Consider the following 15,550-nt stretch of genomic DNA (forward strand, 5'->3'; position numbering starts at 1 on the left):
TTCTTTTATCTCTGAACTCTGAGGTACCTTCTAGCCCTGACATTTATTAGTTCTGTGTTCCATTTCTAAAAATCCAAAACATAGAGGTTACCAAAAAAAAAGTTTACCTGTGAACTTTTGCTTTTGTAATTCTGTATACCTAAAATATCCTCATTTACAAGCCCATGTTAATCAATTCTTTTAAGGCCTTCCCTACTAACATCACTTGACAGAAATCCCTTCTAACTTTGTGTTTTCTCACAAGCCATGCATAGAAATAAGTCATTATTGAAACACCAGGTAAGTATGACTTAAATTGTGATCTTTCTATTGTTCTGTTTCATGTACAACTTTACTATAAGTTCTCAGGGCAGAGACCACATTTTTTCCATTGATACTCTGTACAGTTTATACATGGTTGGTAGATGATGGTTGGGTGGCCTAGGCCTGCAAGATCAGAATCTAGATCTTATAATGTTACCCATCAATTCCTATTAGACATATAATAGGGAAAATAAATTACTTTTTGTTTCATGTATATAATTAGTGCTTGTTCACGTATGGTTAGTGTAGGACTAAAATCAGTCTTACTTTGGTATATTGTCCTGTAGTCAAAAGCAAGGATAGAACCATTCAGAAGTCAAGATCAGTTTGCTAGACTCACAAATGGAAAGGGAGAAAATAGGGAGAGAGAATAAAAGGAGAGGAAAGAACTTTATTCAGGGAGTATCTGAAGGAAGCCAGGCATGTATGGGAGGCTAGATTTCTGAATACATGGGTAGAAGCATGTCTGTTTTTTGGTATAGCTTCTTTACTGTAAGAGTAATTCATACAAAAGAAGAAAGCCAGTGCCATTCTTTCTTCACTTTAATATTGGTTTCTAAACAACAATCTGTGTACCAGTAATGGTCTGATGAAGTTTTCACAGGTTTGTGGTAACCTAAGAAAAAATAAGGGCAATGTAGCAACTTTCTGATAAAGTTAATTTTATTCCGTGTAAAGTCTGTCATTTGGGGATAATGCCTTTGACACTTTCTTTTGGCGTTAAAATATCTCTTCTTTTACAAAATGATGTTTCAAGTAGTTGGCATTTGTTCTTGTATTAACGCCAACGTGGCATAATAAAAAGTTGGAGACCATGTATTAGTCCCCACAAATTTTTGCACTCTGACATCTAAAAGTCCAGAAGCTACTAATCTGTTCTCTTAGTATGTTTTAGTGATGTGAAGAAAATAGAACTATACAGAACTGAAAACAATGAGACTATACCTAGAGCTTACACTTAAGAAAGAGACATTTAATTGTGGCTCTCTAATTTCCAGGAAAAGAGCACCGAAGAAAATTAAAACCTAAAATTCAACCAAGAGATTCTTTGACTTTAATACCTCCTGTAACTAACTTCATGGGGCTCTTCAAAACAACAGAAAAGACCACTGTTTCTCAAAATATTTTTTCCTTTTCATCTGCAATTTCATCAGATTTCATAAAAGTATCAAGACCAAGAATAGTGTTTTTGAGCCAACTTGGGAAACATGTACAGAAAGCTAATCCCGAGCCCGCAGAAGGCTAATAAAAGCATTTTAGAATGAAAGGATTCCTAAGCAATCTTCTTAAATTTTTTATTTTTAATTGTGATAAAATACACATAACTGAATAATCTTTTTGAATGGAAGTTCTTGATATTGATAGTTAACATATTTTCCTTAGCATGACTACTGGAATTTAACATCAGGTCAGAGTTATGGTTTAAAAAAATAAGTAGAATTTTCTGTAATAGAATGCCGGCACTTAAAATTATTAAAATATAGCAACTGATACGAGGGACATAATTAGTATATTTATCAAGTGTTAGAAACATTTTTAAATTGGTAGGCTGGGCTAAAGAGGCCTGACTCAAAGTAGCCCATGCGTTAACACTCACTGTAATACCTTGAGATATTTAATGATAAAGACTACAAATGCATGAGGCTTCTAAAACCCAAAACGTATACTTTTAAAACACTGTATTTTAAAAAAATGTGAAATCATTGCCCTTCAAGTACAAAAGTATGGCTAAAAAATGTGACCACCAGTGTTGACCATTCTCGAAACATAGAGTGTATCTTTGGTTTGCAGCTGGGAAGGTTGAAACTGTTTGTGGTGTAGAATCACATGATGTCTTTGCCCAAGAGTACTGTTTCCAGTAGGTCCAAGTTTTGATGTACGTCTGCTTCTTCCATTTTTCAGCAGCAGATACATTTGATACAAAAGCAAGCTGGGCTTCACTGTGTCCTTTAAAGCCCCCCTTTTTCTCTGTCCACTTTGCTCAATTGTCTCCATACAGTCTACCTGGGCTGCATTGAACATATATATTAATTGGCAGTTATTTTCCCCAACATGCTTTATTTATTTTTGGTGAGGAAGATCAGCCTTGAGCTAACATCCATTGCCAGTCTTCCTCTTTTTTTTTTTGCTGAGGAAGATTAGCCCTGAGCTAACATCTGTGCCCATCTTCCTCTATTTTACATATGGGACGCCACACCAGCATGGCTTGATGAGTGGTGCATATGTCTACACCTGGGATCCAAATCCTCGAACCCCAGGCTGCCAAAGCAGAGCAGTGCGAACTTACCCACTATGTCACCGGGCAGGCCCCCCACAACATGCTTTAACACAAGAATAATGACAGTGAAGATGGTAGCTACATGTTCTTAGGCCTTTCTATGCGCCAGAGTCCAAAGTCTGTGCTCTTAATCTCTGTGCAATGAGACCTCTTTAATTTTCCAATTCAATTCCAAATTAGCTTAATTGCTTTGTGTCACAACTGATGGAAGGACTAAAACATAGGAATTGCAGGGGGAAACGGCATATTTTATACTAGAAAGGGATAAATAATTCAAATGATAAGAAACTGTGTCATTTATTCAGTACCGTTAAGGATAAGAATTCACATCAATGAAAATATTGAGCCTCGTAGACACAAAAAAAGGCCTTCAGACAGCAAACTTTGAAATGGCTAAAGACTGTATTTTAAGAGTATTTTCAGGGTTGAGGATCAGGGTTTCTTGGCATTCAATAACATAGACATTTCCTGAGTATCTTGGCCTAGCCAGACCATCCTACCACTCCTAAAACTTACAGTATTTGTCCTAAAGTACAGCACCCCTAGTAAAGGTTATTTTTATTACCCTGCATTGTATTTTTATTTTTGTTTTTAAAATTATATATAAGATGAGAAAGGCCTCAAGATACAGAGGATTTCAGCAAATTGCCTGCCTCTTACCTGGCAAAAAGTAAGCACATATGCTTGCTAACACAGAGTTCAGCATTTCTTCCTTCCTCTTCCTTTCCATCTTTCTCTCTTTCTTTTTTCCCTTCCTTCCTTCTTTCCTTATGGTTAAGTACAGAAAGGCCTAAAGATATGGAATGCTTACAGAATCTGCTCATTTCCTTTATCTGTAGGGTCCCTTATTTATATCATGAACTCAATTTTGACATGTGTGCTTGTAGCACCTGGAACAATTTTGAAACTGAAACTTTAAGAACTTAGTTTATAGATATCCTTATTTTATAACACTTCTGATAGCGAGAAGAAATTTTGGTCAATTTTCTCGTATAGTTTATATGCACTCTGATGGTAATAGCCACAGGAAATAATTACACTTCTCTGTGAATTCAGATTCACATGATACAGAACATAGATACAAATGTAAAATATGAATATAATAAAAAAAAAAAAAGTTTTTTTTTAATAAACACTTCATCATCTTTCTTTTTTCCTGGGAAGGATTTGCCCTGAGCTAACATCTATTGCCAGCCTTCCTCTCTTTTTTTTTCTCCCCAAAGCCCCAGTACGTAGTTGTATATTCTAGTTGTAAGTCCTTCTAGTTCTTCTATGTGAGCCTCTGCCACAGCATGGCTACTGACAGACGAGTGGTGTGGTTCCACGACTGGGAACTGAACCTGGGCCACCGAAGCAGAGTGTGCCAAACTTTAACCACTAGGCCATCAGGGCTGGCTCACAAATAGTTTCTTTAAATGATATTTACAAACCAATTCTATCACACCTATACTTCGACATCAAAGAATGCAAAGCTTTATAAATATTGGCTGTTTCCATATGTGCCCCTCAAATAAATTATATTTTCTATTTCCAGGATAAAATGGATGATGATAAAGCAATACTCTATGATCAAAATTCTAAAAAAAAGAATTACTTATGGAATTTCCCAAAAGGGAGGTCACCTTAAAGTAGGATTAAAATAAGAAATCTTTTCATTCTGTATTTTTATCCTTACTCCCTAGTTTCTCAATAAAGCAAGTCACTGATTAGAAAGTTAACAAGTTGGTCCAGTATGGATGATGTAATATAAATTCCTACTGGTAAAATCTCTCCAACGACATTAAACAGTCAGTAGCACTGGCCTCATATTCAAAGGACAGTACATTCAGTTACTTTAATCTAGGCAGAAAAAAGTGATAAACTGCCATTATACCTGCAGTACAAAGTTTCAAATTTGTAGGAAATTTGAAACAAAGGAAATTATCAAAAAAAATCCTTTTCATCTCATATATTTTCATCGATTAAATACAGTTTCAAAATAAAGCTTATGAATATATGTGGTCAACTAACAAGTACAATACACACTTGAGGAATTATTTGCATGTCGTATTTCTTAAAATCTTAGATTTTAAGAAATGTATAGACATCTCATTTGCTTCAGAGAAGATACCTAATAACATACATTTTTATAATTAATAACATACATTCTGTTAGAAAAAGTCATCTTTTGTCTTGATTTAGAATTCTCTGATTTGACATGACTGACCTGGCTACCTTTCTAAAACTGCTCTCTCGTTAGAAAAGTCAGACTAATGTTTCAGCAGGAGCCAAAAAATAGCTTCTACTCTCTTGATAAGAAAAAGGGGGAGAAAGATCTAGGCCTGTAAAATATGGGTCCAGGATTTAGCAGAATTACTTTCTTCCAAGGTTTTTCTTTCTACCCGCCAATATCAGTACATTCTTTTCCCCACAAGTGTTTTACTTTGGTTTTTGATAATAAAAAAATCTATACTCCCTTGTAAGACTATAACATATTATTACAGTCTCTCAGAAAAGCAGCTTAAATATCAAACATGAGAAAAAGAATATTGAAGTCTTGATAAACAATTACTATTATATATATCTTCTACAATTTGATATACAAAAAATCAAAACTTAATGTTGAAATACTACCTTTAGGGGTTTTATGAAAAGCAAAAATCAAATCTTCATTTTTAGTCGTGGTACTTTGATGGCAGCTTCTCCAACTTCTTTTGATATATCTACTCCAAGAGGACATCTGCGTCATAATCAGACAAATCACATTATTTCACATATTTGCTTCCTGATCTGTCTCCAGTTCTGCAGACTATTTGCTTAGAATTCTGACAAACGCTATACATGTCTAATGTATAATTAATCATATGTGGTGATGGCTCTTGAATACATACAAATACAGTGGTTCCTCAAACCAGAATAATGGGTGAAGGAAGGCCAGTTCCATTAATAAGAAATCCAAATTTGGAGATGTTTTTTTAACCACTTTGAGGTATAACTGACATGTAAAAAGCTATACATATTTAATGTATACAGCTCGATGAGTTTAATGTATACATCTCGATGAGATGTTTTTGAAAGAAATAGTTCTATTGCTCTCAAATACTGTAAATAAATAAAAACTTAAAATGAAATAAAAAAATAACAAAAAAATGCCTTATAATTCTCTACAAAGCTAAAAGAGTAAAAGCAGTTTACCATAAAGCTAAAGTCAAACCTGCATACATTCCTACTTTAGAAATTCCCCAGGTTTCTATCGATTCTTTTCTGAGGTTTAAAAAACTGGCTTGCTCTTTTTCTACCTTCCTGTGTCATTATTGGCAGGAGAGGCCTTAGATCCTACCCTTTTTCTGTTCCTTCTCAGTAAATACTTTGGCCTCAGATTTCTGCTTTCTTACAATGTTGCCCAATATAAGGCTTCAACTGGATCCCAACCTGAAAAAGCCATCATTTCTAGCCTCAACACTGCCACAAGAAGGTACCACTGGGTCAGACAATATATTTTACCTGAGGCTAGGCCATCGACATAGGGGATTCCTTCTGCCACTACTAACTAAACTCTGTTCATTTATGATCAGCCTTAATTGTCTACGGTTCATGTAGCTATAGTTATGGACTAAAATTGCTGTAAAGTTTTAAAACATTAGATGAAACAATGTTAAAAGTAGAATTATGTCAGATTATGAAACATAATCATCCTTTACTATTTTTACTATTCTAGAATTAACTTAGACCAGAACTTGATAACAAATTGAAAAACTGTGCTATTCCTTGGAACTTTGATTTGGGAGAGGAAATAAAGCTAGTAGAAAACAGCTTATCTTTTGGCCATTTCTCAGCTGCCTATGGAGGAGTATACTCACAACCCAGTCTCACATCTGAATGCTTTTTGTACTTCTTCCTTAATTCCCTTCATACCAGCTGGTCCTGAGATGGTCTTGACATTGCAAAAGTCCAGGCCATGAATATGGTTTCTGTTCTGGTCCCAAATGAGAGAATTCATCACCCTTACCCACTGCCTGTTTCTAACCTATGATTTGTCAAAATTTTTATAATTTGATACTTAGCAAAAATATTCCTTATAAGGTATCTACCTCCTAGGTTCATGAAAGAAATTAATGTAACCTTTCTTCAAGTACCACCAGAATATCAATGAAAACTTCATATAAAAAACAAAATCCAGGCTTTGACTTTTATAGTGCAACTTGCATAAAGATTAGGAATGGTACCACATACTTTGGTTCATAGCGAATGCCTTCTGTGTCGTGTAAAATGCCCAAGCCAGCACGCAATCTTTCAATACCATTCCTAAATAAGAATCATAAAAATAAAAAAATAGTGCAAAATTTAAAGGAAGATTTAGCATGATGAAATGGCAACTAATATTTACAAATTTTTGAGTGAAGCACACATATCCCATGGCTTACCATGCAATCATAATGCCGTTGTCAGTACACAGTTTGGGAGGAGGACACAACAAAGTGCATTGTGTTGCATTTGTTACAATTTCCAGAGCTTTTCGAATATATAAGTTACTTGCAACGCCTCCAGATACAACCTGCAGGAATTGAGAAGACCAAAATTAACAAATATCACATACAAATATGAGCCAAGCTATGAGCTAAACCTGGGGAAAATACCAGTGTTATACAATCAGAAAATATCACATTTTGATAGATGGGTAATGAGCAAGTAATATGTCTGTATAATACAAATCTGGAGAAGAAAAAAAAATCACCAACAATTTCAATATCAGCATACAATCACTATTATCGTTTTTTTACATTTTCTTCTAATCTTTTTGCAATTTACAATCATAGTACAACAATATTTTAGACCCTGAAGTTTTTTTACTTATAAGCACTTTTTATTTTATATAATTCTTAAAAAACTATCTTTGATATTCATGTAATATTCCATTTTGTGAATCTACCATCATTTAAATATTTTCTCACTTCATAATTATCAAAAGAATGAACTTTAAGATACAGTTAAACAGGAAGTCTATCAAGGCTTTTAAGCACATTTAAAGGGATTTCATCAAAGGAACATAAATTTGAAGGAAATCAGCCTATTTTTCTAAAAATAATGACAGACATTACTGCATTTCATTTCTTATTATAAACTTTCTTTTAAATTCAATGAGAAGATGCAGTCTTGGACATTTATGCCACACAGGCTGTACACGTCACATTAAGCTGCCATATATGTACAAGAAATGGCTGTTAGTCTTTAATCTCCATAATTTCATACTGTCAGGGCTAGCATATGGCATCTAAAGACCTTTTCATCCTACGGACAGGGTCAATTAAGCTCTTGGAAGAAAAGTAACATACTATAAAGTGTTACTACCATTCTAAGGTGAGATGACAAAACTTACCAGTACTGCATTACTTTGACATAACAAGCCTCTCTGCTTGCAAAACAGAATAGCACGATGTGTTCTTTTTGCAATGTGGCATGCTGTTGTGTGCTGTACTGCAGCAGCAATGTCTGCAGCTGAAGACAGGATCTGCCCCTTCTCAATACCTGTGGAAATGAGTGGGTATTTTTAGACACAATCCAGGATTACTTATTTGTCCAACTTCACTAATTAAAAATATACCTTCCTCTTTTTCCTTTTGCATTATTATCCTATCAAGAATGTGTTGAAGTCCAGAGAAAGAAAAATCACAATTTTTAGCACGTTGCATGGGAGGTTTTAAATCAAAATGCAATTTATTTCCTTGTTTGGCCAAATGTTCTATAGCCTTCCCACCACTCATGGTGCAGCACTCTGGATGTTTTATTAAAGAAAGTCTTCTTGCTACCTATTAAAAACAAACAAAAATTTTTGTAATGAGTCAGAAAATCGCACATTTTGAAATCAAGATACAAAAGAAATGAATTTTACTAAAAAAAAACAACCTGGATGAGTAAGACACGCTATACTTTTACAAACATGGACTACAGCTGGTGGTCAGTAAAGACGGACAGTCTCGCTCCTGACAAGCTGGCCAGTCACTGCCTCCCTATCTACTTCTGCTCTCCTACCGGGGACGGCGACTAGGTTTGAAGTGGATGACTGCTGAATGATGAACTTCAAAAATAAGAACCTGTCTTATTTCTTCCAATCATTGCAACTGTTGGCAGCAGGTTTTTTTGTGTATAGCAGTAGGCTCTACAGGATTTTAAAACAAAGGAAAAAGAAATCTGCTTGTCGATGGTATCAGCAATTGTGACATTTAATCATAGAACTTGGACATCTTTAATGTCCTTATGTTATCTTTATATATCCTCTTATTTCACATTTTTACAGTACTTTACACTTTACAAAGCACCTTCTTTTGATTAAAAATATAACTGCATCTGCATACTATTTGAGCCTTTATGCACTCATGTAAACCATTTACCATCTTATTTGGAATGGGTAAGAAAGAATCTTTTATAATATGTACTACTCTCTTTCTATTTTACTTACTGAAAATTTTTTTTCAGTCTAATATGATATTATTCAGAAATATTTAGATGAATGATAGTAGTGCACCTATCACTATTTAACTCAAACAGATGCCTTAACAAAAAAGAATGGAGAAATTAATTCTTAAATAATTACCTTGTCAAGCATGTCACCTGGTGCTATATCCAAAGACTTTCCAAGAAGCAGAAAATCTGAAACTCCTCTAACTAATGCCAATAGACAATGACCTCCAGAAATCAAAAGAACTAAAAAAGGAAATTCTACTTTATTTGTCAACCTAATGGTAAGTGCATGAGCCTCCATATGATGAATGGGAATGAAGGGCTTTTTTAACTGGTCTACCAGTTGTAAGCTAAATGATAAGCCTACTCCCAAGCTTAGGGCAAGTCCTGGTTTTATGGTAGTTGCAATTGCTGAGAGTTCACTTGGAGAGACTTTACTGGCAAAGAGAGCTTCTTGCACTATTCGTTGAATATTTTCTCTGTGAAGCTGTTGAGCTACTGGAGGAATAATCCCACCTGTTCTGAAAGAAATAAAAAAAACAGCTTTTTATAATTTTAAGATCGTAAAAATAGAGGAAGAAAAATTAGATATTATAGCAAAAGGCATATTTTCAAAGTAATCATTATATAGCTAAAAACATTAGTAAGTCAAGTATTTGCAAATATGTGTGCTGCATAATGCAGCACACTATAAGAACTCAATATGCAGTGATTAAGGGTAATGTTTCTAACTTTTGAAAATTGTGCACAACAAAGTCCCATGGATTTGTTTGTTGATGAATGAAATCACCAAAATAATCTTGAGAAGCATTCTAAGGAAGAAGTCTTGACCTTAGGACAGGATAAAATAGGATTTTAGGAAAATTAATCTTTCTGCAGACAGGGAGATTTTTTAAGAGGTTATTGCAAAAATATTTGTGTAAGGTGATTACTTCTTAAACTGGGTGATCATGGGAATGGGAAGAAAGGGACAGAGAGCCTTGAACAGTATAATAATTGGATACAAGGGGAAGGGAGATCAAGGCATCAAAGATGACACAGATACTGAGCTGGAATGACTGGAAGAAAAGAAATACTAATAGAGAGAAACATGAAGACAGTTTTGTGAAGATGAGTTTATTTTTAAACACACTGCACTTGAGGTCATGGCAGGACAGTAGACAGCTTGTAGTCCTGTAATAAAGTTTGGGAATCCAGTGCTCAGAGTTGGTAATTTTGATTTTTGGTTCATGTAGGACAAGCAGGAGATCACCACCCCAAATATCAAGAATTAGGAGGCAAAGTTGCTAGCAAAAAATTTGCCAGAAGAGTAATAAAATACAGGGTCTGCAAGATGCACCTCTCATCTCAAAAAAAAAATCTTCAAATATTTGATGTTGCAAGATCTGCTAGGTCTATACACAGAAATGAAAATCCTTGGTAGGAGCATTCAATGAATATTTATTTAATAGTTAAAATATGTATTGTGTCAGGCAATGGGAGATATTAAAAGAAATCATCATATTTCAACATATCCACCTTGTAATACCATTTTCCTTAATTCTTCAAAGCTATTTTTCTCTTATATTCCTCAATTCTGCTAATGGCATCAATAACCTCCTAATCACTTGGGTTTCAAGATTCATCTTTATCTCCGTTCCTTCCCTCACCTTCCACATTTAATTATGTTTATGACCATTCCCACTGCCACCAGCAAGTTCAAAAAGCCCTCATTATCTCAGTCTATTCAAAGCCTTCTAACTGCATTTCCCTAGACATATCCTCTGATCCGTGGAGTCCATTCTACATTGTGTTGCTACAAAATAAAACACACTGCTGACCCCATCACTCTTCAACTCAAAAGCCTTTACTTTCTTGGAATTTGGGAGATTTTAAATCCAAATGCTCTCCCTCCCACTTATTTTTTCCTTCTCTCAATTGCCTACCTCCCCCTTTCCTTTCTGTGCCTCTTCTATGTATGTTACCTTCCAAGGATTATGCTAAGCACCAGAGACAAAAATGATGAGTAAGACCATGGCTTTAATCTCAAAGAATTAATAATGAGCATATACTCTTGTCTTACTTACTTTGTAGACAGTACAGAGAGTGGATGATTAGGGAACAAGGCTAATAAAGAGGCAGGGAAGCCATTTAGCCTCAAGGCTGGAGCCAAGAGTACAGGCAAGAAACAATGAGGGCTTGAACTAAATCAATGGAAAGGGAGAGGAAAGTTTCAAGAAAAATTGGGGAGGTATATTTACTATAACCGGAGGACTGATTTGGATAGAGTGGTGAGGGAGATGTCAAGATTGCCCTTCAGGTTTCTGGCTTGGAAGAAAGGAGCCCCCTCCCAAGCAATCCTCTATTGTTGCACTTTCCATTGTTTTACAATGACCTGTTTACCTGTCATCTTCATTTATAGTAGTAAAAGAAGTACTATTGTTACCAATAATAGGTAGCTTTTATTGAGCCCTTGCAATTTGTCCATTACCCACACTAAATGCTTTAAAAGAATTCACATTTAGGGCCGGCCCCGTGGCTTAGCGGTTAAGTGCTCACGCTCCGCTGCTGGCAGCCCGGGTTCGGATCCCAGGGGTGCACTGACGCACCACTTCTCTGGCCCTGCTGAGGCCGCGTCCCACATACAGCAACTAGAAGAATGTGCAACTATGACATACAACTATCTACTGGGGCTTTGGGGGAAAATAAATAAATAAAATTATTAAAAAAAAGAATTCACATTTAATCTTCACAACAATATTATGAGCTAGTTGTCATTTTTATCCCCATTTCACAGATAAGGAAATTGAGGCACAGAAAACTGGGCAAGGTCTCAAAGCTAGTAAGTGGCTGAACCAGAATGTAAACCTACACTCTAAACCACATTATATAGTAAGCTGCTCAGAGGCAAGGATCATATATCCTAGTCATATTTGAACCTACAGTGCCTCAAATGTTGCCTGGCAATTGAAGGTATTCAGAAAATGCTGAGATGAGCTGCATAGATGGCACCACACAGCCTATTTGCCTGTGCATTCCTCTCAAGTGACCTATGTGCTAGCTAAACTGAATGTCCAGTACTTTCTCATTTCTTTGCCTTTGCTGATGATGCTCACTCAGGCTACAATATCCTTTCCATCTCCATTCACTGAAGGCTGAACTATCTTTCAAGGCCACTGAGCACCTGCAACGTGTCAGATGCTGTGCTGGGTGGTAGGGATAGTACAGTGATTAATATGGACATAGTCCCTGTCACCGTGGAGCCTACAGTCTATTGGGGAAAGATTATACACAGGTAAACAAACATATAAATTACGAAAAGGATTATGAAGAAAATATGCAGAGTATGGTGATACAGAATAAACAGGGTGGGAGTACCTACTTTAGATAAAGTGGTCAGGGTAGGCCTTTCTGTGCAGTTAACATTTACATGTTCAAACATCCAATACACTCAGAAATACTGAAAGGACTGTGGACCTGAGGCATGGTAATAATAATAGTTATTGTTGGCACCACTTGTTGATGCTCCCTTTATGCTGCCTTGCACTGTTAACTTTTCCTGCAGGTCTATGTATCGTGTCCAGAGATTAGGTTAGGCTTCTTGAAGGCAAGGACTTTCTAGTACTTCACTGTGCCTTACTAACACCTACCACAGTCCCTTCCACACAGTATGTAACCATTAGAGGCCTATTTTCCCTCTTCACATATATTATTTCTGTTATCCTCCCCACAATCCTGTAAGGCAGGTATTATCTTTCCCATTTTACAGATGTGAAAATAGAATCAGAGAGGATAAGGAACTTGCTTAAAGTCAGAGCCAATACCAAGTGCCTAATTCATGATTCAGATACACGTCTGTGATCTCAAAATACCAACTTTTTCACTATTCAGATGTTGTAAAGTGATGGCTTAAAGGCATATTTGATCTGTACAGTAGTAATATATTTTGAATTAGTACTAATTTAAAAAATCTGGAGACATTACAGTAACATTCTAGACTTCCATTTTCTCTTGAAAATTCTGATGATCAAACAACACAAGGCCTACCCTGCATGGCAACAATGGGCAGGAGCTGAGTAGTGACCTCCTCCAGATATTTTCCACTTCATATCCAGATGACTTATTTATGTAACCTGCCTGGTGGTCCTCTGGAAACATCTGAGTTTATAAACCTTGCACCATTCTGTGCTTTAATACAACAGTATATTATTATTTGTTTAAATACCAACATATGAATAGGATTTTTTTTCAGTGATTAACACAGGCTAGAGGTCAAGTCATGCTTTCCTAGGACTTCAGTTGAGACCACGAAACATACAGGTGGACAAAAGAAGAAAAGGCATTACTGAGGAAATCATGGATAAATATTGGAGTTGGGAATGAGCTGAGTTTCTTTTTGGCAACAGGATTAGCTAAGATTGGGACCTTATTGCTGAGAGCCTTAAAAGCCAGGTTGAGTGGTTTATGGTTTTCTATAGCAGTTGTTAGAAGCTTTTGCACAAAAGCAGAAGTTAACTCCTAAAATTTAAGTTTTATATATGATAAATCAAAAGAATTATTTCATTTTACTTTTTTCAAAAAAGTGAAAACTACCAAGAGAATGTCTACTTACTTTAAATGAACTTCAGTTTGGGAGTGTATTGCTTCTCCCAAAACATTTCCAGTTTCATCCACCACGGCAGCTGCTGTATCATCACAACTGGTTTCAATTCCCAAAACTAGTTTATGAAGAAATTGTTTTCCAGGATGAAAATTAAAACTTCTTAAAAACTCATAAATTTTCCTTTTTGATGGTTTAGAAAACACTCCTGCTGTCTTATTCAATATTAGCATACTCACTCTATAGATAATTCCTGGAGAAGAATTAAAGAAGCAAACATTATTTGGAACTGACATTAGCCACTAACCCATTCAGCTAAGCAAAATTCTGAAACCTTGGTTTATTTTTCAATATATATTTTTATAAAATTATAGGAAGAACAAAATTTTTAAAGGCTGTAGCAACCTGTTAATATAAATAACAGCATGAATGAATATATTGCTCTTTAGAGTGGAAAACAGGGAAGTCAAATATAAAATTTTTCAGTATGACTATTACTTTTATGCTGTTCTTACCAAACTATTCATTATTCTTTATAAAACAGCTAATATTACAATAGTTGCAGAAATAGTTCCATGGAAAGTGCTATTTATTTTTCCATACCTAAAATTAAGACAAAATATGGTTTTAAAAAATCAAACGATAAAGGCAAAACAGAACAGATAAAATATATGCATTCCTATTTCCTGGAAATATCTTTCAAACTAAAATTTAGTCATCTGGTTCAAAAACAAGAATTCACATAAAACACACCCAAGATTTAGTCTTCTAATTTAGTAACAAGTGTTCTCATAAAGCTCATCTTAAAAGAATCACATCTAGACTAAAATGACTGCAACCTAATACTTATTTTATCCATTAATTACAATTTTTCCAATTAAGTCTCATTTTTGCTGCAGGTTTATCATAACAGGGATCTCCCCAAATCCTTTTTCCCCCAAAATAGCAGGCCCTCATTAAAGCACCCTGGTATTTTCACTCTGCCAAGTATCTAGTTTCATGCCCCAACTCACCTGTTCTAGAATTTTCATGCTCCTAACTCACCTGTTCTAGAACTTTCTGGATGTTTAAGTAGGGCCTTTCCCGAACACACTAATGGACAAAATAGAAAAAAGAGCGAATATATATTGGAACTTTTATTGTTCCAGTGGGGCGGAGGGCATCCAGGGATTAGAGACGCAGAGGACAGCTGCGCGGCGTGCAGCCCAGACAGACACACCCTGAGAAATTAGATTTGCAGTCACTAGATCCAGGCAAGGCAGCTTGTGCGAAGTACTTCTCTTTTGGGCCAAGAAGGTTCCCAAGTGAATGCAGGGAACTTAGCCAGCGCTGCTCTGTGACTGCTCTAAGAAGGCAAACGGCTCGGACTGGAACCGCTTTCCTAGGCGCGCGAAAACCTCAGCGGGGAGACAGGCGAGCAATTCCACCCACCTTCCTCGTGAACAACAGTATCTAGTACTCGTCTCCTTTACCCAGCAAAGACGATCCACTGCGCGTCCTGAGGCGCAGGAAAGCCCCAAGCTGGCGCCCTGGAAGTGACGTCATCAACACGGTGCCAGCGTCCCGTCGCCAGCGCTAGCTGCTATTGCCCTAGCGCGCGTCACTCAAATCAGAGTCAATATAAGCAAGAAGGCCGTCTTTGCTCGAGACGCCGTGCGTGCGCTCATGCATTTCCCCCAGGTTTGTAGGTAACAAGACTTCTACAAGGTCACCCGGGTGATGACTCATCTAGCGGAGGCCGAACACAGTTTTGTCTGACCACACAGCATTAAGTTCTAAACAGTAGGCTACATTAAAAGAAATACACATTTTTTGCCTTTGGCTGGAATCTGGACGGCACTGTGAGAAAAGGATGGGGTAATTATTCGTTTTTCCATTTTAGAGGAACTATCACCAAATCTAAAGGTTGTGGCCTGAGGTATCTAATACTGTCAGAGACATAGAGTGCAAAC

General features: G+C 36.2%; 2 protein-coding genes across 4 annotated transcripts in view; one reads left to right on the forward strand and one right to left on the reverse strand.

The window, feature by feature from the left end:
• Positions 1–1,549, forward strand: part of ANKAR (ankyrin and armadillo repeat containing) — a 69,858-nt gene extending 68,309 nt beyond the window's left edge. For both annotated transcript variants that reach the window (XM_014784680.2, XM_087435477.1), the window contains one exon: positions 1,302–1,549. In XM_014784680.2, coding sequence (XP_014640166.1) covers positions 1,302–1,549 — 248 coding nt within the window. The remainder of the gene's footprint in view (positions 1–1,301) is intronic.
• The window catches only part of OSGEPL1 (O-sialoglycoprotein endopeptidase like 1), a 33,389-nt gene extending 18,582 nt beyond the window's left edge, over positions 1–14,807 (reverse strand). The window contains exons 1-8 of one of the 2 annotated variants that reach the window (XM_087435486.1): positions 14,643–14,807; positions 13,611–13,851; positions 9,153–9,540; positions 8,163–8,367; positions 7,938–8,086; positions 6,985–7,115; positions 6,794–6,865; positions 5,195–5,300 (exon numbers count right to left, since the gene is read on the reverse strand). In XM_087435486.1, the coding sequence (XP_087291612.1) occupies positions 5,222–5,300; positions 6,794–6,865; positions 6,985–7,115; positions 7,938–8,086; positions 8,163–8,367; positions 9,153–9,540; positions 13,611–13,831 (1,245 nt within the window). In that variant the 5' untranslated portion in view covers positions 13,832–13,851; positions 14,643–14,807 and the 3' untranslated portion in view covers positions 5,195–5,221. Of the gene's footprint in view, positions 1–5,194; positions 5,301–6,793; positions 6,866–6,984; positions 7,116–7,937; positions 8,087–8,162; positions 8,368–9,152; positions 9,541–13,610; positions 14,108–14,642 lie in introns of those variants that run through there. The other variant, XM_087435485.1, reaches the window with a different exon arrangement.
• Between the last annotated feature and the right edge of the window lie 743 nt (positions 14,808–15,550).

The sequence above is a fragment of the Ceratotherium simum genome, chromosome 9 (assembly GCF_057802395.1).
Source record: "Ceratotherium simum simum isolate JZ-2026a chromosome 9, ASM5780239v1, whole genome shotgun sequence".
Lineage (NCBI taxonomy): Eukaryota > Metazoa > Chordata > Mammalia > Perissodactyla > Rhinocerotidae > Ceratotherium > Ceratotherium simum.